A 24,339-nucleotide genomic window follows, 5' to 3' on the forward strand; every position below is an offset into this window, starting at 1 on the left:
TTGGGAAGCTAATCTGGAAAGTACACAAATTTACAGAGGAGATGAGGTGTTGGTTATTATGACAGCCTGAGCCAGGAATACAGTGAATATCCTTGGATTTGCACCAGGGTGGATGAGCCCTTCTGCTCACTGTTACTGACGTGGAATGTGTTTGTTGGCTGGCAGCAGGGAAGGGGGAGAACGACCATGAGAACAGGGAGCAGCACAGCCACGGAGCACACAGAACACACCAGGAGAGCACTGCACATCTGGGCAAGGGGACAGCACCGCAGGGCAGCCCTGGCTGGACGGGGGAGCGGTCAGAGGGCGTGGGAAGGATGAGGCCGAGGTAGGATGTCACTGTGGGGAGTCCAGGGGGTGTTCTGCAGTTTAGTGACAAATTTGAGAGGTGTCATGTGCCCTTCCCAGCGAGCCCTTGCTCTGAACCAGCTGTAACTGGCGTTACCTCAGTTCAGCAGAGCACGGAGATGCCTGCAGTCAAAAGGGAGATTGCTTCTGCGTGTCAGGGGATGATGTACTCCCCAGGAACGAGGGGAGAGGGCCTTTGTGCCTCAGCCTGATCCACTGGAGATTAAACTGGGCTGTTAAGTATGTGTGTGCTTCATGAGAACACAGAAAGGGTTCTAGAGGGTGTTTTACACGGTCTGTTCTCGCAAAAACAACACAGACCCCAAACTTTCTTAAGCTGCGTATGAGGGAGGGGAGTGGAATAATGAGATCTGTGTGAACCACGGACAAAATACAACTCTAAGCACTGTAAAAAATTCCTGTCTCATGACTGCAGAGCACTTTAAACTTGGTGGATGCAGTTTTTATCTTCTCCTCATAGAACAGCACCCAGGGGTTGTGAGTCCTGTGGAGAGCCGTGTGTGGAGCTGGTCTCCAAATCCCACTTTTGTGTTTTAAGCACTTTATGTTCAAAGAGGGATGGGATTCCTGGGGTAATTTACATCTTTTATAAACAAGCTTAGTCCCAATTTCCATGTGTTAGTGAATGGCAGCACCCACTTAATCATCTCTATTATTTGCTGTAAGGAGCTAATAACACACTCATCCAAATCGTGAGGCAGTAATGCTCGAACGCTGCCAGCACTGAGGGGTTTGTGTGGGCAAAACCACCCCCAGCCCTGCACATTAAACCAGACTTGGCAGCTGCTGCCAATACACATCCAAAATAGTGTAAATTTACCCCTCATGGTAAATTTTAGGTGAATCAGGAAGGGTGGCACCTGAGAAAGGGACCAGTTTTGCTGCAGCCAGGGGCCTATGCTCAAAGAAAGGGAAAAGCACAACTCCCAAGAAGTAAAGTAATAATTAAACCCCCCTGGTTTTGGTGAGAAATCTGAATCCTGCTAAGATCTTTATAGTCTTTGGAATTACAGTGTCTCAAGTGGAGAGAAACTTATCCTGCCAGGAAAATTCCAGCTTTCAGAGAGATTGTTGTCTCTAAACTGCAATAGGAGAGTCACTATCAAAACCCAAGGGCTGAGTGTGAAGACCCAGCCCAAAGGGTTTTGGCATCACCTGTCTGTGTACAAACCTTCTTCCACACTTTATATAAATGATTAGAACCCTCGCCAGCAGCCTTGGTACAGGGAAAAACAAACAGAGTGCTTCATTAAAAATGAAAAGAGAAGCCGTCTGGAGAGCTGTGTGGGAGCAATTACAGTTAAAGTCTCAATTAACCCATCAGCAATTACCATCCAGAGCTGAGCCAGCACACAGAGCAAGGGCCAGCAGCCCCGGGAGCTGCTGTCACCTGTGCTGGGGTTTGGGACACCCACAGCAGCCACCCCCAGGGCAGCCCATATCGATGGCTGAGGGCTGAGGAAAGGGAAGAAGAACCAATCCAGTCTTAAAAACCTGGAGGATTCTCAACATCTCCACTTTGTTGAGGTTATTACTCAAGCACCTCCTTTCCTCTCTCCCTCGTGTCCCATTTGTCTGTGCATTTCTATATAAATTTATCTCTCTCTTATATATGAATTTACCATTCACTGTTGCAGTGGCAGGGATTGAAAATGAGGTGCACTTAAAGGGATTCTTTCCATCAGATAAGTATTGCCTGCCCCAGATTCCTCTCCCACACCTCGAAATGCACGGTACACACTGTAAAATGAAAAACCAATCCTACCAGCTCTGCTTTAACTTTGACTCAAATCACTTGAGAATAGGGAGGTTTTTTACCCCAATCACAGGAGAGTCAAGCTGAGGAGCCATGCCCTTGTCAAATTAGCTTTTTGCCATGTTTTTTTACAAAAGGCCTGCTTACCTTTTCCATGCCTTCCTCCTTGAGGCTGATGATGTCCAGGTCAAAGTCCTTCCTGAGCCCGTCAGTTTTGTTGAAGGTGATGCGCCCGGTCAGGCCGTCCCACCGTGCCTGGGGACACAAACACATCCTCCCTGTGGCACCCAGCAGGAGCTGCTCGGAACCCAGAACAAGTACTGCAATTTAAATGCACCACAGCATTGAATCACTTCCAAATCTGAGGCTTTTTTAAGAATATGTGGCTTTGCTGCTTTGACAAAACCCCCTTTTTTTGTTTTTGCTTCTCTCCGATATGTTTTGCATTTTGCAGCCAGGCACAAGTCTGTGACAGTTGACACAGATTGATTTACATATGTCTGGTACTGATAAAAAAGTACAGACTGACTAAAGAGAAAGGAGAATTGCACGTGCCCAAAGCCAGGGGAGTTCTGCACTGCATAGGAGTTCACTGAGGAATTAAGAAAAGGAGTCTGCTCTGCCCAGGCTGTGGGGCTGGACCTTGGAGCTCCCAGGAGAAGCCCAGGCAGTCACAGAGACCCCATGAAAGCTTTGCAGGGTAAGGACATGGAGTGTCACCCACGAGGCTGAAGGACAGCACACAAGTCCCAGAGGAGCAGGTGTGGCCAAGCAACATTTTCCTGTTGCAGCCTAACCCAGTGAATCCTAATCCTTGTTGTAAACACTGGCACCTGTATTTGTCCTGCACAGCCAGGAGGATTCCCCGTGCTGGGAACCCTTCTTCAGGGAGAAGGATCAAGAGCAAGGATGAACTTTATCCACAGTGTCAGTTTCCTGCATCTTGTGAGCTTCCCACCCAGCCCGTTTGCCTTGAAACGAGATCTCTCTCCCTCCCAGCCCATCTTGTCCCCAGAGCTGGTGCTTATCCATAAAACAAAGTGATGGGTTCCAAAGTGCAGACAATTTTGATAATCCATTTTTGGGAGCTCCCCCATTAGATTAAATTGGTCAAAGCTACAAGGAGAGCTGCCGGTAAATGATGGCACTGTTCCTTCGTGTGTGTCAGCCATATAATTTAAAATTACAAGCTTTTCCACCACACAACGTTCCTCGTTTGATTTATCGGAGACAGAGGACAGAAGGAAAGCTGCATTAAAAATCACCACACTAACAGACTGGTGTCTCCCTGTTTAATCTGAATTCCAGCCCTGAGTCTGCAGGATTTAATCTCGGGTGCTGGGGAGTTCTCACCACGTGTCTCAGGCAAATCTGGTGCATTTGGAATTCGTGGAAACAGCAGGACTTTGAAACGTACTCAAGTAATGTAAGAATGGAAAAGCATAAATTCAGCAAACTTGCTGTGAGGTTTTCCATCGTAATGACTTGGGAATATACAAAAGTCTCTGCTGTAAACAGCAGAACACTTGCAGGGTTATTTATTACTTGTTTATTTGTTATGCTGATACAATCATGATAGCGGGGGGGGACACATATGAATGAATTTCAATCTCTGATATCTCTTTTTCCAAGCTGTCTTTTTATTCCTCTGGTGTGCCCCCATCTCTTATTCACAAAGATGGAGGATTTTACAAAATCTGCTCTTTAGAGATCAGTTTCTCCTGGAGGGTGATTTGCTCCTGCGAGATGCTCCCGTTCATTGATCACAGATCCTGCGCTCGGCTTCCCTGCCAACGGGGAACGATCCTGAGTGAACGCCCAACGTGTTATGTTGGGCACTGGCAGCAGGAGCCTCCATCTCCGCTCTTGGGGAAAAGAGGTTTAGATGGTGAAATGCATCTCACTTTTCCAAACAGGCTTTGGTGCTTCTACCTCTGCACTCAAGGAAGGAAAAGGTGCTACAAGCTGCTTAAATTTTAAGGTACAGAGGAGTGAACAGGGCCTTTGTCCAACTTCAGTCCCACTCAGACCACCAAATAACAACCCAAACGTGACTTCAATATAAACAGGAGCCAGGCAGTGTTTCTCAGAAGGGTTAAATGTTGATGGGATTTTTAAACCCTAATGGTGAAGAACACGCTTCAAATATCATCTGAATTCTAAGTTTAATTTCTGATTTTTCTTTTCTCTCTTCTAAACAGAAACAGAGAAAGCAGCAGCTGCAGAGTTCATGTTAATTAACAAACTGAAATGAAGCAGAACTTCCTGAAGAGCCAGGAGCTGCATGAGTGTGTATCACAGAGATGGGATTTCATGCTTTCACACTTAGGATTTATAGCAATTTTCATGTTCCTGGTGACACATTGAATGCCACAGGACACAATAAGAGTTGAATTGGAACCTGATCATGTAATTCATCAGAGAGCATCACTGTGAGCAGCTGCTCAGATCCCTTCTGACTAAGCCTCGAGGAGGGAGTGGACAGAACAGGTTTCAGACACAACTTCAGCCACCTTTGGAGGCTGCCAGGGACCTGCCATGGCCAAAATACACAAAGCAACCTAATGAGAAAACTGTGAAACTCTTTTTACTGCAAAACTCCCTGTTTTTACTGCTTGAAAAGACAAGGATTGTGGGAAAAGTATAAACTGAACTCTGGGGTTAAATATCCAGATTACAATCCCCATCAATAGATTGATGGGAATATACAACAACAGGAGAACAGAGCTGACTCAGCTTCCAAGGTCAAACCCCCAGAGGAGCTTTACCAATTCCCACCCATCAAACGCTCTCGGTATCAATTTCCACTTCACCATCTCCGATCAATCCCTGCAGCAGCCTCTGTTCCAGCCAGAGCCACTCAACAGGTCAATCCCAGAATCAATCCATTCGGCTGCTTCCAGACTTACCACAGAGTCATGGAATATCCTGAGTGGGAAGAGACTCCCAAGGATCACCCAGCCCAGCCCCTGGCCCTGCACAGACACCAAACACTCCCAGCCTGTGCATCCCTGGGGGTGGTGTCCAAACTGACCTAAGAAATTCCCCAAACAGACCAGATTTAGTTATTTATTTTGTAGAACAGACCTGTATTTTTTTATTCCCTCTCTCTTTTTTCCTCCTCTTGCTGTTTAAGTGTAACTTGAAAATTTGGAAACTTTTTCCTAAAGGCCAGAAATCAGCTGGGTTTTTCTCTGGCTTTAATGGGAGTTTGGTCAGAAATCAGCCAGCTGGACTCTTCACTGCGGGAGGAGCACACTCAGAAGCTGGAGTGAAGTCTGATGGAAGGTAAGAATATTCTCCTGCCTATTCTGTTTTGTCCTGGGATTATCCTGACCCATAGCATATGTATTTAATTCTTGGGGTTATAATCTGTTTGTTTATGATTAGAAGTTCCTAGACAAAAAGAACATCAGTTAATGATTTAGTGTACATTCCTAATTAACCACAGGGGTGAAGGAACCAATATGCCCAAATTTCTGGTGAGGGCTGTGATGGTACCTGACACCTGAATGAAAAATTTAAAAAGCTAAGCAACGCTCAGAACACCTCAGGTCACTTTTATGCAACAAAATCTCCCAAGGCCATAAATAACAATTCCACTATAATAAGGAATAATAACTAATAATAATAATAATTATTATAATAATAATAATAGTAATAACCAAGATGCTACTGACCAAGAACAGTTTAATTTTCCTTTGGTTTTCTTTCCTTTGGGAAGAGAGAGTCCATGCTTTATTGGAGTTGCAAAGAGAGCTGCCAGATTGAAGTGACAGTGATATTGCTTCTCCTTGAAGGGGAAATCATCGTGTGTGGTGAGCCACACATCAACTTGTTAGTGCTTACAATTAATCCCCTTATTTACAGAGATCCCCCAGGATTAGGGAATACAGTGAGTTAGGGTATGACTTTGCCATTATCCTGCTCCAAATCTGCCATAACCGATGGAATAAAGAGAATTTCAGCACTCGCCAGCACAGAGCTTTATCTGTGGAGATAAACGGAGAATTATGATGCTCCACAGCCTCTTTCCTTGGAAGGGGTCCAGGAAAAGTCCTGGGATTTCACTGAGCAGCACTGGAATGGAAATGCAGTGAGAAGCAGGAAGGTGCATTTTCCACGGCTGGAGGGGTGGGATTATTTTGGACTGTGAACATGGAAAATGTAACCTGTGCAATGTGTTTGAGTAAGCCTGGATATACAAAATATGTCCTGAAAAAATGTTTTGTGTAGCAAATGTGAAAACATCCCCCATACAGTCAGATAAAGTCACTTTGTCATAGCTCTTGCTCGCTCTTATAAACAAATCTACTGCCTGGGTAACATTTAATGAACTAAAAACAGAATGGAAGAAAATATATGTCATCTTTGTGTCAAGCAGCTTGTTTTGACTTGGGATATCACAGTATCAGTACCTTACAGATAAACTTTTATCAATTTTCATCAATTCCATATGTATTTATTCTCAGCATGCAATCCTGCAATTACTTTGCAATCTGGGCAGAGATCATCGCATAAATAAGTGTTTTTCCACTTGAAATGTGATTTTGGAATAAGGATCCCTGTTGACATTACCTTCAGCCATGCACTGTCTTCTTGGGAAGCCCAGCTTTACTTCCTAATAAAGCACCATGGGCTGCAGGTCTGGAAGTTGTTTAGCTTGCTCTCCTAATTAAGAGCTTTCAGGTCAAAGTAACAGCCAGCAGTAGGCTCACAGCAGAAATGCACTTCATGGACAAGAAGTGAGTTTTGAAAAGTAAAACAAAGGAAAAAGATTGCTTTCGTGGGAGTGGATCCAGTGTCAATATTAAATCATCTGCTGAGAGAAGCCCTACCAAAGTAACAACTGTTTTAATTTGAAGTAACCAAATAGTGTAGCACCAGAGGCCAGAGAATAAATCCAGCCAGTACCCACAGAGCCTGTCACTGGCACAGTGCTAAAATGCAATGACAAAGATGCAGGAAAAGAGATTTTATTTCATGTTTTGGAGCAAAATGTTGTCATCTTTTCCCAGTCATTGCACAAAGATTTCAGTGCTGCCACAGAGCCCCTCTCTCAGAGAGCAGGGCAGGTGGGGAGCTCCTTTGCTCTCTCCTTTTCATTTGTTCCACTCTGCAGGGTTGGAGTCCCACGAAAACACTCTGACATGCTGACTCTGGGAGCAAAGACCATCAAACAACAGAAATGTTCTGTTCTCTTACAAGATGTTTTGTGCTCCTGTGTTTGGAGATGCTGTCAGTGGGGAACAGAACAAATTGATGGATACCTCTGCAGATGGATTGCTCTCACTCCTGGGCTCAGTGCTTGGCATGGATCTCGTCAGAAACACACCAGGAACTGAAATCTCTTCAGATGTCTTTCAGTCTCTGGGATTTTTCTCTGTGATTCTTCTTGAAGGCATTTAACAGTCACTCGAAGTCAAATTAGCATCTCTCTCCTTGTCTCTGCAGTTGTTCTTTTAATTGTGGCTGCATTTGAACGAGGGGAGCTCACAGTGGTTTTGATGACAATTGAAAAACAACCATGATCTGGGGCCTTATCTTATGCTTTAGAGGGGACATGACCAGGACTTGATCATTCAATTATAAAAACGTTTTGTGTTTACATCCCTTTTTCCTCCAGGAAAGGTGGGATCATCCTTTCTGTCCCTGCTCCCCCTCTGCAGACAGACAACAACCTCCTTTTCCCTCTGAGCCGGGGTAAGGGGTGCTCCCTGCAAACTCCTCCAGAAGGGCTCAGAGATCAGAACATGCCTCACTTGTGAATGGCATTGGGTCACTGAGACACAGCTGCTGACAAGGATTTACTTTTCATGAAAAACTCCTTAATGAGCTGTTGCAGAGCCTTGATGCCAGACATTTCACAGCCCTGGCCCACAAAGCAGGTGAGGTGTCCTCAGTTCTTATCAGCAGAATAAAATGCAAAACCTCACCAGGCACTGAAGCACTTGTTAACTCCAGCAACTGCAGGAATCACTGCAGGCAAAGTCTTTGTCTGAAACTGGTTTATTTAGACTGGAGTACTGAATATTGTCTTTAGTCCAGTCTGTAAAATGCCTTCACAGAATGCCAGTACCACATCACAAAACAGGAAAATTAAATTCTATTTATGTGGTCCCAAGCTATCACTCTGCCTCCTTGACTTTATTTCCTCCATACCTATTCACTGATCCCTAATTTATGAAGTTCCTCTATCCCTGTTGAACAAACCAGATCCTAACATGAACTAGGGAAATTCCGATGTATTTGCTATTTGCTTCCAGCTCCTGCTTTAGGCTTTACAGGAAATGCAATACTGTCTTACTAAACCTTATCCCTCTGCTTTTAACAACCACCTTTTTTTGGCCACAACAGACACAGGAAGATGAGACTCTCAGAGTATTTAAATGAGTGTTTTACTGACCATGAGAGTCTCTATCTGCAAGGCCATCAGTAATTAGCTCCCATATCTCACTCCATGCAGGAGAAGTTGCTTGTCCATGGTATATGAGAGCTGTGTCACTGTTCAGCTTTGAATCGATCTGCTGGGGCACATCTGCTTCTCTTGGGCAAAGCATTCTGCTTTAGGCCTCAGGAACCCTTAGTTTGATACTCAGCATCCCCCAAAAAAGCAGGGCATCACTGTAGGTTTATTCACTGGTACAAAGTCTTTTGTTAACTTCCAATGTCATTATAATTATTCTTCAAATGGAAGGGACTGAGGTGGGGAAAAGGTAAAGCATATGTGGGATGCCCCACGTAATTTCCGATTTTCATTTTTGCACTGTTCCCTAAAGGAAAGGTTTCCATTTGAAATGCATAAAAAACCTGGTACTTTTGAAAGAGTGACAGCATTTCAACTAAAACGCATCTTTTTAGGACATCTCTGGATCAAGCTCTGTCCTGGATTCTTGTAAGACAGAGCATTGCTTCAGGAAGCAATTTCCTTCTTTAGAAATACTGGCTGCAATGTTTTCTGGATATTGATGACTGATCAAACAATCTGCAAAACAGTTGGAATTACCCAGTGAAGCAAGGACAGAGCTACAGACTCGCTTTTCTTTCAATTTCCAGAACAACTGTTGTAGTCTCCTCATATTTGTAGAAATTATCAATCAACCATAACAAACATTACCCGAGTAAAAACCTGGGGGGTGTTTCAGTGTTTTAGTCTGAGACTTTGCCACAGCCAGGGTTTAGCAGCTTGAATTTTTGGAAAGAGCAGAATGGAAGCCAGAGCCTTGTGCCTGTGAATCAGTGCTGAGTGACGAGAGTTTACCCTGTGAGTGCCAGGAGCAGGAGCACGGCGAGGAGCAGGACAGGGAGCAGCAGCCCGAGCCAGGGGAGAGGAAAGGGAGGATGCCACTGCCCACAGGCAGAGGTTCTGCACTTGCCTCTTTGATGAGGTTCATGAAGCGGGGCCCGAAGCGCCAGGGCTTGTGCCGGTGGCACTGCAGGGAGCTGACGGTGAGCTGGGAGGCTCGCTGCGAGGCCACGGCCACCATGTACACGGCGTCGTACATCAGCGCGGCTTCCGTCTGCACAAACACAGGGCTGGGTTAGTGCCTGCCGGGCTGCTCCTGCTGCCAGCCCGGCCCCTGCGCTGCTCCCAGGGAGAAGCCGCGCCTGGGCTCGCCGTGCAGCCCTGAGGAGCAGCAAAAGCCATTTTTCCTATTGAGTCCAGAGTGTTTTCCACACTGGGAGGGAAACTGCACCGGGTAGCTATGGGGAGAGGGAGGTCAGGGGGTCCCAGGCAGGCTGGAGAGGGGTTTTAGGAAGTCCCAGGTGTATGAGCCACTCCTCATGGCCTTCGTGGGATTGCTGCCTTCCCAACGGATCAGGCTGGCCCTGCTTTCCAGGGAAGCCAGTCCCACTGATCACCTGGAACACATCCCTCTGCCCAACTATCTGCTGCCTCCAGGTGCCTGCTGCCCTCGAGGATCTCGGTTGTTGGCACACACCTGTGCAATGGCATCCTAGAGGGAGGAGAATTGTCCTTCTGAGGTGTGCTTTTGGGGAATTAACTTGGACTCGCACATCTGACTTCTCACTACAGCCCTTAGGTCCTTGAATATTACCCCGTGGATTCAGATACCAAAATTACTGGGTGCTCTTTGTGCATCTGTGTTTCTTTTGAGAGTGGGTTTGTGGGTTCAAAGGCACGGCCTCGAGCTGACATCACACACTCTGTCCCGCTTTGTCACTTCAGAAAAGTCTCACCTTCACCTGCGCTGTGCTTCAGTGCTCTCACAGTGAGGTGGGAATGGCCGTGCCTCCCTTAATGATGCTGTACAAATTACCTTCCAGGTAAACCTAATGAGTAATTAAGCAGCGGCCTGAAAAAGAAAAGGCACTAATTCTGCAGAGGAGAAACTGGACTCCTTTATGGGAACTACTGAGCTGATCAATTTTCTATTTCTTTTCCATGCAATTCCTCTGGCAAATTAATACATTTGATTCTTTGTCCGTGCCATTTACCTGAGTAAATTACAACAGCATCAGTGTTATCAGCATTGGAGGGTTTTGCTCAAATGTATCTGAATCTAAGGACTAATCTTAAGATAGTGCAGAATAGGAATTGGTCTTGATGTGCTTGCCAGGATCTGCCGAAAATAATGCTCCACAATGGGAGCACATTGTGAGATCAGAAGACATTGTGAGTGATGAGTCAAGCAGGAGGAGACAGTACCAGCTGTTCTCACTGTGGAGTGTCTCACAGCAGACAGTCGTTCCAGCCACACTGGGCGAACCAAGGGCTGACCCCAAACCCCTCAAAATCAACGGAAATGTTCCCATCAGTGTCAGCAGACCTCGGTTTTTACACTGGACTGGGCCCTCAGGATTGGATTTTACTGGCCCTGGGAGGAGATGCTTTATGAGAAAGCTCCTCTGCCCTCACTGTGCTGCTCTGTCTGGGAGCGCCGCTGCTTTGCCTGGGTGCATCCCCAGTGTCCGCAGCACTGCCAGGCCTGGCTGCTCAGTCCTGTCCTTGTGCCACCTGTCACTCGTCCCTCCTTCGTGCAGCAGTGGGGAGCTTGTGCCACCCCCTTGGCTTTTCACTTCTCCCCTCACTGCGGCTTTGTTTAGGGTTGCAGGGTGCAACAGGTCACCTCATTTTCCAAAGTCAGCCACCTCACCCTGATGTCTGTGCTTTTATGTTGGGAGAAAGAGACTCGGAGTCAGTCCTGGAACTGGTCTTTCTGATTTTTGTGTGCTACTTAAACCATGCAAAGAAAGCCAGAGATGTCACTAGAACAGCTCTGCCTCTGGGTGCAGTGTGGGCACCAAGCAGGACATGAACTCAGAACTGTCTCTCTCTGTGCCCTGCTGACTTCCCACAAGCTGCTTTCAGGGCAAACAGCAGAGCACGAAGCAGAAGGGATAAATCCCGAGTTAATAACAGGATGTACAGTCCTGATCTCCGTGCACCGTGCGGCCTGTCACAGCCTCATTGTCAATGAAATACAGCAGTGGTGCAGCTCTCCATCAAACTGGGTAATCATGGAACCTGCCGGGAATATGGAAATGATCACAGCGGGAGGGAGTGGCTGCCCTCGGGGCTGTGCCAGAGCAGCAAGGACGCTGAGACTATGGAGATGCAAAGGAGAGGGCAAGAGTCAGGGATGCCAAGGAGAGCAGAAGAGTGGTGAGAAATTTACTTTTCCCAGTGTTCTATTTGGGGTATTTCTGTGTGAATTCCCATCAGGAATTCCCAGGGACAACTTTCTCCCTGCTTTGGGTATGAGTGAGCACAGTCACACTGCCCAAAACAGCATCAGTGTGTGAAATGCCAGGGACAGCACACTTAATGTGTCTCTCCTCAGGATGTTAAGGAATTTCCGAATTTTCCCTGCAATCATCTGCAATAAAGTCTATTTCTTATTGCTTCGAGCTCCACTCAGTCCATGAGATACATTATCTCATACTGCAAAGAGATGGCATCCCATCACCCTTGTTGTCCATGTAATTGTTCCTATTGTTTCCTTTCCTTCTTGGGGGAGTGCTAGGGAGGAATCCTAATTCCCTGGCTTGATGACACCTTTCATCTATCTTTAAATTACATCTCAAAAGCCAGAGTTTCTGTAGAGAGGGAAATGATGCGAAAGGGCGCTTTACCCATTTAAAAATGCTACTCCCTTTCCCAACGTGTGAGATCTGCCCCTGCAGGTTATAAATCCTGTACCTGCTCGGGAAGTTTGATTTGCTCTTGTGTTTGCCACTGCCCAGTGCAGAAGGCGATTGGTCCAGCAGGGCAGCGCTTCAGTTTTTGACAGCGATGAGACGAATGACAGCAGCGTGAGGGGGGATTGTCCCTGTGCCACCCCCCCAGCGTGGCCGTGTGCACTTACTGTCATCATGCCATCGAGGAGCCCCGTCTCGGGCTTGGGGGGTGCCTGCAGCCGCTCCATCGACCACTTCTCCACCACGGACGACACGTGCGGGTTGTCGATGTTGAGCAGCCGAAAGCCCGTCATGTTCACGCCGCTGTACCTGTAGGGCTCCAGGTCCAGTGCAAACAGGTCCTAAAGCACCAGCAAGAACACAAACATGGAGCATTTTTAAAGGCAAAGGTGGGGATTTTCCCGTGTGCCCACCCTGGCTGCCCTCAAAGGCTGCTCCCGTTTGAAACTCGCCTGAGCCAAAGCCGTGTGAGATGGGTGACAAACCACACACCTGCTTTTGGAACGAAAAGACCGGTTCCCCACAGCAGAAATGCTTTGCAAACAACCCGCACATTCCAATTTGTAGCAGTGCTGCAGCTCTGACAGGCCGACATGAGGAATTAGCTGGCCAGTGTCAAGCTCCTTTCTCAGCTCGGGGAAGGAAAATGCCGAGAGACGCAGCGAGCGCTGCGCTTTGCCTGCTCATGAATCCCATTTTCCCCACCGGGCCTCCCCAGGCGCCTCTGCCAGCCTGTGGGAAGGACATGTCTGTGCACAGAGGCTCCACATGCTCCAGAGCCTGGCATTTACAGGGCAGGAAAAGAGTGGCTATGTGGGGTGACTGAACCGTGTGGGACCCTCCCGAGCTGTGCTGGTCAGGCAGTGCAGATGTGAGAACTGCTCCTCAAAGCCTGAAGCTGCTTTTCCACGGTTCCGCTTTTCCTGATCCCAGCAGGGCAGGAAAATGACAAATGAGTTGGTCATGGTTTGCTACCATGAACCAAAACATTCCCAACACCACGACCACAGAGGTCGGTGGTTGCTCTGAAATGCTCTGCACCATCTCCTGCACGCTGCTGCTGGTGGTGACTGTATTCTGGTAGATTCTTGTTTGTTTATTGTGTAAGTTTGCAAATTCCACAGCAAATCCTAAATTTTCACATTTTCCTTGATGTTAAGATGGCCTCAAGGAGAACTATTTGAAGCTCCTTCTTCAATTTCCAAAGAGCAGGAGCATCTCTTCTAATGAATTGGATATTGGATTCAAAATGATTTGTCACTTCCACATAAAATTTGATTTGGGAAGGAAATAAAGAATAAGCTGATGCACATGATGTAGTCCAGCCCTCTAGGACTGTTCCAGCAATATCAGATCCTTGCTGCCTTTCTAGCCTACAATGCAAATGAACCTTAAGCACAAATTGAATTATGTTTATATATCTCATGTAAGGTAGAAAAATTGGAAAAACATGCTGAAATAAGTATAGATTTCAACCACCAAAGAAAACTTAGGGGTTTGCTTTTGTTATAAAATTTACTGAGCGATTTTTATCCATTAGTGATTTTGTGTTTTCATATGAAAATGAAACATTCCAGTGATGAACCAGCAGTGCCCACGGTGCAAAGCCGTTCGTTCTTTATTTTGTTTCACTCTGGTCCATCTGGACTGGCGGTTTCTCCTTAATTACCATACTGCAATTAATTTTCGCTGCATTAAAGTGTTAGCAAACACTAACAGTGTTAGTGGCCGAACAACTTCTTTACAAAATTCTGGGTGCTGATATTCCTAAGGAGTGTTAGCACCCATTCTGCAGGGCTTTCCTTGACTAATGGCAACAAAGATCTCCTAGAAAAAGGGGGAATTTTTAGCTGTCTTTTCTGAAACAGAGGAAATTCCCCCCCAGAACTTTATAGTGTTCCTTACCAGTGTTGTAAAAAAGTAGTGGTAGTATTCTGTCATCATTCCCATGGAGAGAATCTGTGAAAGAGATGGAAAGGTGAGGGTACTTTATTCTGAAAGCCCCAGTGTGTTGCGGTGCCTTTGAAAAGCAAGGGTTAAACACATCACAGGTCATGAGAGCTTGATTGCAATAAACCCTACATTTTTCTTCAGGAGCCAAAAATATCCTGTTGTATTTAAATGGTGTTTTTATCATCTCTGCTCAGGAAAGAGATTAAAGATTGCAAAACTTCCAGGACAAGAAAAATTACTAGAGATAAAGAGATACTGATTTTTAAAACCTTTAGTCTGCAGTCTGGAAGTGTTAAAAAGGAATTTACTAGCAGACAACACAGTTTGTAGGGGGAAGTGCTTAGGGGCGGGTTTTTGTTCTGCTGCCGGGTGAGAACAGGACACTGGTGAGGGCTCAGGAGTAAAGCAGGAAAACAGAAAGAAGGAAGTTTCTCTAAGTGCCTTTTGTTCCACCTGGGAATGTGGGTCAGCGGGAGGGTGCCAAAACAACTGGAATGGAAGAAAGTTTGGGCTGGATTGACCTTCCGGAGGTCTAAATGGACACTGATGGCCACGTGGGGTAGAGGAGGACGAGATTTTCCTTCCCAGCCCTTGCACTGTAGGACACTTCCAGAAGGATGTGCTTTACTCCCTCAGCCCTCTCCCAAATCAGTGGGAATGCCTACAAAATCAGTGGGAATGCTTTCAAAACCCCCGAGGGTGTGTGGGTACCTGGCTGCTCCACAGCCTCCCCCCAGCCTTCCTACATTTGTCCCCACACGCTCTTGCCAGGATGGGAAATTTCTGCCCTCTGGCATCTTGTGAGGAGGAGGAGGAGGAATTATAAACTGGGAAACTGCTGAGGGATTCACTGCCACGACAGCAACACGGAGCAAGGTTAACTCTGGTTCAGTCCTGATCGCAGCAGTGTAAGGATCTGCTATTAATTCTTCCCTTCTAGGACAGTTTTGGGAGTGCCTGAGTAGCTGTTTGAAAGGCAGGGGGACATTGTGGGATTTGGCTGGTCAAAATTCCCTCTCCTGGCAGAAGCCTCTGAACATCAGTTGAGTGATTGTGTATGGCAATTCCTCACATAAAAAAAAAAAAAAAAAAAAAAAAAAAAAAAAAAAAAGAAGAAAAAGAAAAAGAAAGGAAGAAAGCAAGCCCTGAACTTCCTGAGCTGCAGCAGATAATAAAACCAGCTCATGGTTAATCGCAAACAACTGATCCGTTTCCAGCCACTAAAAGTCAAGCCAGAAGGCAACTGTTTTATTGAAATGCTCCACTGGATTTATACATCAAAATTGCCTTTTTTTATTTCTGATTTTATTAATCCTCTTCTCTTCTGTTTCTTGGAGCTATTTTATTACCTGTAGAATAAGCTGGAGGCTGCTGTTCCTTCCCTTCCTGTTTATGCACAGACAACAATACAGGTCTGCATCCAGGGGAGCTTTTGTGTTCTGTGTTTCTGGGACTGGCTGGACTCAGTCCCCCTCCCTGGAGCCATTGGATTTCCGTGGCTTTGGGAAGGAGGTGCCAGTTTTATGGGATTTTCACGATGCAGATCTCCTTTGAGCTGAAACTGCACTGAAATAGCCAACTGTGACCCTGCGGGGCTCAGAGCAGCTGCCGGGTTAAACAAATGTGCTCTGAGCCCAGGAGATGCCCAGATTTCTTTGGTCCTTTGCAGGGTGTTTGCAGTCAGTCCACGGTGGGGCTTTAGGGTGAAAGCAAGTTCTTATCAGTTTATACGGGGGAATCCAAACGGCCAGACTGAAATAAATGATTCCTTCCTGCTCGGATTGCAGCCCGAGACAGGAGAGCTGAGAGGCCACTGCACTTCTGTCAGCAGAGAATACAACCTCCAGCTTGCCTGCGTGGCCAGTGCTACCCCACATACTGCCCTGAGATGCAGATTTCCATGAGGCAGCCAGACACATTTACTGCGGTGATTACAAAGTGCAGCCCGGCCCTTTGGGAAGCGTTTCCCAGCTTGTGCTGCTGCAGCTGCCCTGCTGAGGGTACCAGCAAGCTGAGCCAGGGCAGCTGTCCTGCCAGATCCAGGAGAGCAGCTGAGAGCAGCGTTTGCCTCCTGAACACGCGCTGGGTGAAAGCTCTTAGGAGAATATTGATCACCAGAGTGAACAGAGCTGGCAGGACACACACAGAGCTGTGAATGATCCTGATTTCACAAGTCAAGCTACAGGTTTGTTCTTTAAAGCAAAACAAACCCAAAATGAGCCGCAAAACATGCCCAAAACCCAAGCAAAACCCCCAAACCCCACACCAACCAGAAACAAAGCCCCTGAGGAGAACAACCTCAACCGTTGTCCTCCCCTCTCTCAGTCATTAAGGATGATAATTAGCTAACAGCTATTAATCACTTAGACATGCCTGTGACGTGTGCTCTAGATACTGAACAGGGGCTTTCTGCTGGTGGATCAAAGAGGCTTTGCAATTATCATTTGTTTATGTTTAAGGGTAATATGGCTGCTAAGTGAAATTCCCGCTGAAGGATGATTTAATGCTCCAATGCAGGAAAACAGGAGATGCAATCAAGCCAAAGCAAAAGCAAGAGGAGTGCTGAGAATCATGCTGTACATCCCAAAGCACCTATAACTACTCCTGAGGCTGAATCCCTTGGATGCTCCTGTCAGTGTAAACAGGAGTTTCCAGGGCTCTTCTGCTGAGTGTTTGCAGCACAGCAGACACAGGAAAGCAGCTCCCAGCAGCTCCAGGAGGAGACAATAAGAGCCTGCTTGGACCAAAGATGGATTTCAGGCTGGGACAGCCCTGAAGCACCTGGCAAAGCTTCCCACAGAGCAGGGAACCTGAAAGAGAGAAGGAGCCCAGAAGAGAGAGGGGAAGGCAGCATCTCTGTCTGTGTGCCTGCCCACAGGAAACGGGGATGAGGTTTCCTTGCACGTTGCTATTTAAATAACTTTGCATGTAATTATGTAAATAATTACGCACCTGATACAAATGTCCTATTTAAATAATAATAGCTTTTGCTTACAGTGGAGCTCAGCTGAATGGAAACTGGGGAAATCAGCCTCAAATATTCTCCTTGTGCATCTCCTGCCCAGCCTTCCCTGTATAACATTTGTTCTCCAGCCAAACCCAGATATGGTTGGACAAAGGGAGATAAAGACACTTCCATCTCTAATTATCCGTTCCAGATCAGGAGCCTGGGCCTTGTCCTTCGCAGCTGTGCACTTTCAGCTGTGGGTCACGAACCACAATGTGAATCCAAAAAAGTATCAGTGGTCAAATTATATATGGCAAGCTGACAGAGATTGGGTAAAAATACTCTCCCTTATGTCTGAAAATCTCTTTTGGGTGCCCTGTTCCTGGCTTGAATCACATCCCAGCTCTAACTTGCATTTGTTCAACTTGTAAAAAACTCCCTGCCTCATTTAGATCCATTGTCAGTCTCCCTTCGAGGCGGGCTGGGACTGGAATGATGGGCAAGTGCATTAGTGGGAACTGCACCAAATCCTGTGCTTGCTCTCACTCTGCATTTCCCTCGCTCAGGCTGTTATTTAATTTAGTGATCATTAAATGCATTTCATTTTCCAATTAATTATCCCCACTGTTTTCTGAGCTCAGCAAGGTGCAGCACAGTGAATAAAAGCCCCTCTGCCTGCTCGCCTCTCAAGCATCAGAGGTTTACACTGGGCACACAGTCCATGCAGACAGCTTTATTTGGACTTGTCTGCGCTCCCTGGAAGTCTGCATCCCTCTGAGCACAGCAGGTGTCCAGCCAGGGTGGCTCCCTCCCCTGCGGCCATGAGCCCTGCCAGGAGACAAGGCAGCTCTGGAAGCACCGTGTGGTGCCGGGGCCCAGCTGGAGCAGGGACCACGGCACTGGGGCAGGACAAACGCCCCAGGCAGCCAGGGGTGCCTCCTGCTGCTTCCTGAGGAGATCCCAGGCTTCTGAAGCAGCCACACCACCCTTCAGACCCCATCATCCCACAGAGCCCAGGCGGGTTTGCCTCTGCAGAGACCCACCTGTCCTTTTGGGAACTGGGCTCGCTGCCGGATTTCGGGCTGAATTACCGCTGTCACACCCCTCCACGGGTGTTGCTGCTGTCCCAGCAGGAACCAGGGGACCGAAGGAGGGTGTCCCCCACCAACAAACCCTTCATAAAATCAGGAAGGGGAGGAGAACCAGCCAGGGCAGCACGTCTCTGCTTCTCATGCAAAGCGGGGCACCTGGGGGATCTGCCACTGCTGTTTCTCCCGTGAAAGTGGGAACAGAGCTAATCCTGCCTTTTCTTAGCAGGGAGTGGGCTCCAGCCTACCTGCCAGGTTCCTGGAAGGAGCACAGTCAGGAGCTGAAGTTTTCTATTCTCACGTCTATTACTGTACCAGGAATGTGCTCCCTGGTGACACCCGGTTTTCAGCCTTCTGTAGGAACTGAATTAATGATTCCTTTCGTTGTCTGTCACATCGTCTTTACAGGAGGCTCTGTGAGAGCCTTCAGCCTGATTAAATATACAGTACACTTCCTCAAGTGTGTTTTGGAGGTGTGAAGAAAGGAGTAGGTAATTTAAGGTTAGCAGGGACGTACTTCCTGAGAGGTGAGTTTGCCTAGCAGTAAAATCTGTGTCAGCTCCTGGTGTGTTGGAACAAACTGAGGGTTAGCCACAACAACTCCACCTCTTCAGCCAAGTTTCTCTTACAAAAGGCAATATCAGACTAAATAACGTGTGGGGTAAATTGCAGGATTTGTGCATAAAACAGAGGACAATCTGCAAGAGCCAGATTTCATTTACTTGGGCAGTGCTCGTCTACTGCAGACAGAGCACCAACCTCCGTCCTCCACCAAATATGCCAGGTAAATGCCACAGCCAGGCCTCGTGGGGCTGGTGAGGGACTGAGGGCATCCAGGCTCTCTGAGCATGTCAGAGAAGGGGCAGTGTGGCAGTTTAGGGAACAGCTTGTTCAGCTCTGTATTTTGGCTAAATTAGGTTATTGATTTGCCTGTTCTTGTTGTGCACACAAGGAAGTGTGGCTTGATGGGGTTTTAGTGGAGGCCATAAATAAGGAGAAATTAGAGAAGCAATCTGTCTTTTGTGGTGTTTTGTAAAGCCAAGGCTGGAGGAGGTGAGTAAAGAGGTTCCCTGGTGCACACACTCCCAGCACAGCTCCAGCAGAGTTCTGGGCTAATCCTTCTGCTCCCAGAGGAGCTTCTGGGCACTTCTGTCCCTGGGAAACAAGCAGTGCCATGGCTGGTGCCCCCTCCCTGCTCCATGGGCTACTAAACACCTACTACATTACCTAAACACAGTGCCTTGGGAACGGCTTTAGGTGACCCCGAGTCCTGCTCCTGTTAGAAACCTTACAGAATTTAACTACACGGGAAAACAGCACTCGTTTTTCCCGTGACGTCTACTGGATTGTTTGCAAAGTCAAAAATATTCTCTGCTAAAACCACAGAGTTTCCTTGAAATGATTTCTCCAGTGCTGGATATCCTGCTTCCATCCAGGTAAAAAGCCACAGGGGTGTGTGAGTGCCAGGATGGGGAGGTGAACCAGGGCTGTCCCTGTGACCTGCAATCAGAGGAGTCCCACAGGAATGCGGAGCCCTCCACGCCTGCACATTTCCCTGCTGCCTCTGGTGGGGAGGAACTCAACCCCTGAGTTATTGCTGCCAGCATCCACACTCAGCCACAGAACTAGCTCACAGAAAAGCCATTTTCCCTTTCTTTCTAGCCTATATTTATGTTGTTTCCTCTCCCACAGCGCTGACCCACAGGTGTACCTCTCTCAGTTTTCCTGTTTTCTCCCACACTGTCATTCCCCCTCCTTCTCCCAGTTCTTCAGGCACTGGAGAGCATTATCTGTATCTGCAGCCTGTCACTTGTCTGGCTGATCCATATCCCACACAAACTCTTCTGCTGCTTTGCCCCGCTTTAGTGCATCTTTCAGCACTCCCTCCTCTTCCTTTGACACCCAGGTTTTGTTTTTTGGGGTTTTTTTCCATACTCAGCCTGGCATATTGGAAACTTTGTGCCTCCTGCAGTGTGCCAGACATCTGCCCCTTCCTCTTGCAGACCCTTCAGAATCTGTGTTGTCAACTCTTCCCCCACAAATCTCCTTTTGGAGCAGCCAAAAGTGGGGATGCTTTTGGGCAGCCCTGCAGGGAGCAGAGTGGGGGCACAGCCCACTCCCCCTGCCCAAACAGTGCTGCTGCAGTGCCCTCCCTGTACCTCAGATCGCTCACACCGAGAAAATCCTAACATTTAGTGCAGGCCAGCATTCCTGAGAGCAGGAAATCTCACCCTACAAGCTCACAGGAATTGTGTGCTGCTGCTCACTGAGGATGCTGCCAGTCCCTGTCCCCAGCACCAAGTCTCTCCAGCCTGGAGAGGAAGGTTCCAGGCTCCACAGATGAATGCAGTAATGTGCCCTACCAACTTTGACACAAAAAGCTGCTCTGCAGAACTTAAATATTTCAGTAAAACATTCTGGGATGGGAGCAGAAAGGGACCTTTATGGGCATTTAGTCAGTGGAACCTCTCTGGCGCTCTTCTGGGATCAGGGTATCCCATCAGATTGACTGGCAGGAGAAATAACAACTCCTCCCTCATCCCTCCAGGTGCAGCAAGAAGGGAACTGCCATCACAAAGCAAGGCTTGCTCAGAACTATTTCCTGCAGGTCAACGAACTGCAGGAGCCAGTGCTTTAGACTTTGATTGTCGAGGAATGTAGAGCAAGTGACACCAGTAAATTCTAATTCCCACCACTCCCTGTGTGCCCCTGGGAATGTCCCAGCCCGTTAGTGTCAGGCTCTGTTTGTCCTTGCCTGCTGTAGCCAAATCTCGCACTCGGGCTGGGCCAACCCTCGCACATCAACCTCTCTCATTGTTCTAAAGGACAGTTTTCCCTTCTGACTCTGCCTCTTTTTTTTTTTTTTTTGGATGGGAAAGAAATAAGAGCACTGTCGATTAAACCAGGACAAGCTGAAGCACAGGAAGTGATGTCCCCAGTCAGGGAGAACCTGGAATGCTAGAAAGAAAAGCCTGTTTGCTCCTGTGGGACACTCGTGGGGCTCCCCGGGGATGGCAGTGGCTCTGCGCAGCCCTGGGCTGCTGCACCTTTGTTGGGACTTCTGTCCCTGCCCTCACAAGCCCAACAGGGGAGTGCCTTTGCTTTTAGTGCTCCCAGCAAGTGGAAAGCAGAGAGGCTGGCAGATTTCAGGGTACTCATGCCGAGTTCTGCCTCCCCGGTACCTGCTTGAGGATTTCTGCCGCCGTCTCGTGCGAGCAGTCGAATATCACATAGAACTCCTTGCCCTTCTTCATCTCCTTCAGCAGAGGCCTGGCATCCTTGTTCCCAGAGGGCAGCTGGCGGATTTTGATTTTAATGTTGTATCTGGAAGGGGCTTTGATGAGCTCCTGCAGGCGAATTAGACCTGAAAAATGACAGGCAATGATACAATCACCATCCCGTGCCACGAGGGTCTATTGTCAGTTAAACAGGGTCTCTCACACTCCACACTTCCTAGGGATAATTGCTAGTTCCATATTTGCCAGCCTCCTAGCTAATATTATTAAAGCTTTTCATTCCCGTGTTTATACTGGCTTCCACATCTAAATATTTTTGAAAGGTGTTTTTAACTGGTTGACTACAGGATATGTTTGCACTGATGAAATGCAATACAAACATACTGTAGTATGTTCAAATTGAGACACAAAAAGCACATAAGGCTTCTTCCATGGCAGCTCATTATTATTCCAATACCAAACAGCAAGAAGATAAAACAGAGGAAACCTCCTCCTAACTTTCCTGCCTGATGTCTCTCAGCAGCTGTGAGATCTTTTAGAATGTTTTGAGATCCAGCTCTACGTCCTCAAACACAGAACGTGATTTCTCAGGCTCTGTGTTCAGCTGGCACAGCTTTACACACCTTAGCTGAAGTCAGTGGAGCTCAGCCAGAGCCTTGTCCAAGTGTTTAAACACAGTGCAGTTCCACTGGCTAATTCAGCACTCCTGTGTAATTTGCACTGCCTCCAGAACCTAGGCAAGATAGTTAAGAGCCCTTTGAGGTGTGTGATTACAGCCTCTCATTACCCACAAATGCAATTCACCCACAAAAAAATTCCTGATCTCCTGCTGAGGGAAAGTAAGAGGCTGCCTGGAAAATATGCATAAAGAGAGAGAACGAAGGAAGGCAAGGAGCACTTCTTGAACAAAAATCAAACAAACTATTAAAATGAAGGAACTCCTGCCTCCCCTGCTGGGATAATATTTGTGTGGGGTGTGAATGCCCCTGGTTGAACGGCACATTTAAGGCAAGACAAAGCTCCCTCTTCCCTCTGAGGCTCACAGGCCTTGCTGAGTCTAGAGCTGTTGGCTTTCACTCAAGTGCTGCCAAGGTGCGTGGGGAAAAGCTGCTCTGCCCCCACCTGCAGGGCCGGGGCTGTTCCTCACAGGTTTTCAAGTATCAACAATCAATAGAGAATACTCAACATTTTGAGCATTCAGCTGGAAATGCTGCACGTGCTGGGAGCTGGGCCTGGCCGGGAGCCAGCTGGGGAACAGGAAACCTCTGGAGCTGATTATGATGGGAATGGGCTCCCAGCACTCACTGACAAGGGGCTGGTGTCACCTGGCTGGGAAAGTGCAGCCCGGGTGTGCCAAGTGCTCGCTCCTGGCTGCAGTGCCCTGGGACAGCAGCTCCAAGAGGGAGAACTGAGATCTGGGAGCATTCAGGGAAGCCTTCATCTCATCCACACCTCACATTAAGAACTGGTGTTTCTCTTCCTAGCAAAAGAAAGCACTTGAATGCAAGTGTGGTGAAAAGCAAAAGAAACAGAGGGTTTGCCCACCCACCTCCCTCTCCTTTTAGAGGGCAGAAATTACTGTGTGCCTTAAAATATCTCCTTTGGTCACATCAGACTGGGACCTTGCACTGCTGCCACACGATGTGGAGATGGAGCCCAGGTGTGGTGTCCTGGAGAAACCAGAGCAGCACTGGAAAGAACTGCAGCTATTTTTCCAGAGGACGTAGCAAAAGCCTGACCCCCATAGCCCATCCAGTGCCACCCCCTGCCCTGGGCAGGGACACCTCCCATGAGACCAGGGCGCTCTGAGCCCCGTCCAACCTGGCCAAGGTGTTTTTATTTCTTGTGGTGTAATGATGTCGAACACGAGGGATGAGAAATAAAAGAGCTTGAGTTAACTGGCATCACTCTAACCCCAAATCCAAGGACTATTTATACTGATCAAAGCTGACATGTTTACTTTCCTGACTCCAAGTTAATAAGATGATTGATGATTAATTTACTTTGTAAATACATCTGCAAATGAAATCTTTTCAATATCAGGCATCTTTGTAACTGAGCAGGTACACAGCATTTGGCGTTTTGGAATTCCAATTTGGTCATGGGGTGGGCTGGAGAAGACCTCTCCTTGTTTCTATTCTGTCTAGAAGATTTATCTAGGAGCTACTGGACAATGTCCAGCAGGGGCCACAAAGATGATGAGGGGTCTGGAGCATCTCTCTTGTGAGGAGAGGCTGTGGGAGCTGGGCCTGGTCACTCTGGAGAAGGAGAGGCTCAAAGGGGATCCCCTCAATCCACACAAATGTCCCCTCAATCCACACAAATGGCCCCAGGGGCTGTCAGAGGATGCTGCCAGACTCTGCTCAGTGCTGCCAGTGACAGGATGAGGAGCAGTGGCCATGAACTGAAACACAACAAGTTCCACCTCAACCTGAGGAAGGATTTCTGTCCATGGAGGGGGCAGAGCCCTGGAACAGCTGCCCAGGGAGGGTGTGGAGCCTCGCTTCCTGGAGACATCCCTAAAATCCAAATTCCTGTGTCACCTGCTCCATGGCAGGGGGGTTGGACTGGGTGATCTCCAGATGCTGAGATTCTGGGATTCTGTGACCAGTTTGAAGCTGTTACGGTTCCACAACCAGGAAGCAAAATGGGGTTGAATATTCAAACCCCAGGGGCTCCTTCCCAAGGTCTGGTGAAGTGAGCAGCTTTCCAGAAGCCATGGTGGCAGCAGGACAGGGTTTTTTCTCCTGCAGCCCAGGAGAACTGCTGAGGGCACGGCAGAGTGAGCTTCCCCAGGATGTCACGTCTGTACTCTGACAGGAGCAC

General features: G+C 47.7%; 1 protein-coding gene across 1 annotated transcript in view; it reads right to left on the reverse strand.

Moving 5' to 3' along the window:
* LOC138120098 (glutamate receptor ionotropic, kainate 1) overlaps positions 1 to 24,339 on the reverse strand; it is a 53,964-nt gene that overhangs the window by 26,658 nt on the left and 2,967 nt on the right. The window contains exons 3-7 of the mRNA XM_069032543.1: positions 21,460 to 21,641; positions 14,195 to 14,248; positions 12,457 to 12,630; positions 9,502 to 9,645; positions 2,273 to 2,380 (exon numbers count right to left, since the gene is read on the reverse strand). Of these exons, the coding sequence (XP_068888644.1) occupies positions 2,273 to 2,380; positions 9,502 to 9,645; positions 12,457 to 12,630; positions 14,195 to 14,248; positions 21,460 to 21,641 (662 nt within the window). The remainder of the gene's footprint in view (positions 1 to 2,272; positions 2,381 to 9,501; positions 9,646 to 12,456; positions 12,631 to 14,194; positions 14,249 to 21,459; positions 21,642 to 24,339) is intronic.

This window comes from Aphelocoma coerulescens, chromosome 1 (assembly GCF_041296385.1).
Source record: "Aphelocoma coerulescens isolate FSJ_1873_10779 chromosome 1, UR_Acoe_1.0, whole genome shotgun sequence".
In the NCBI taxonomy this organism is placed as follows: domain Eukaryota; kingdom Metazoa; phylum Chordata; class Aves; order Passeriformes; family Corvidae; genus Aphelocoma; species Aphelocoma coerulescens.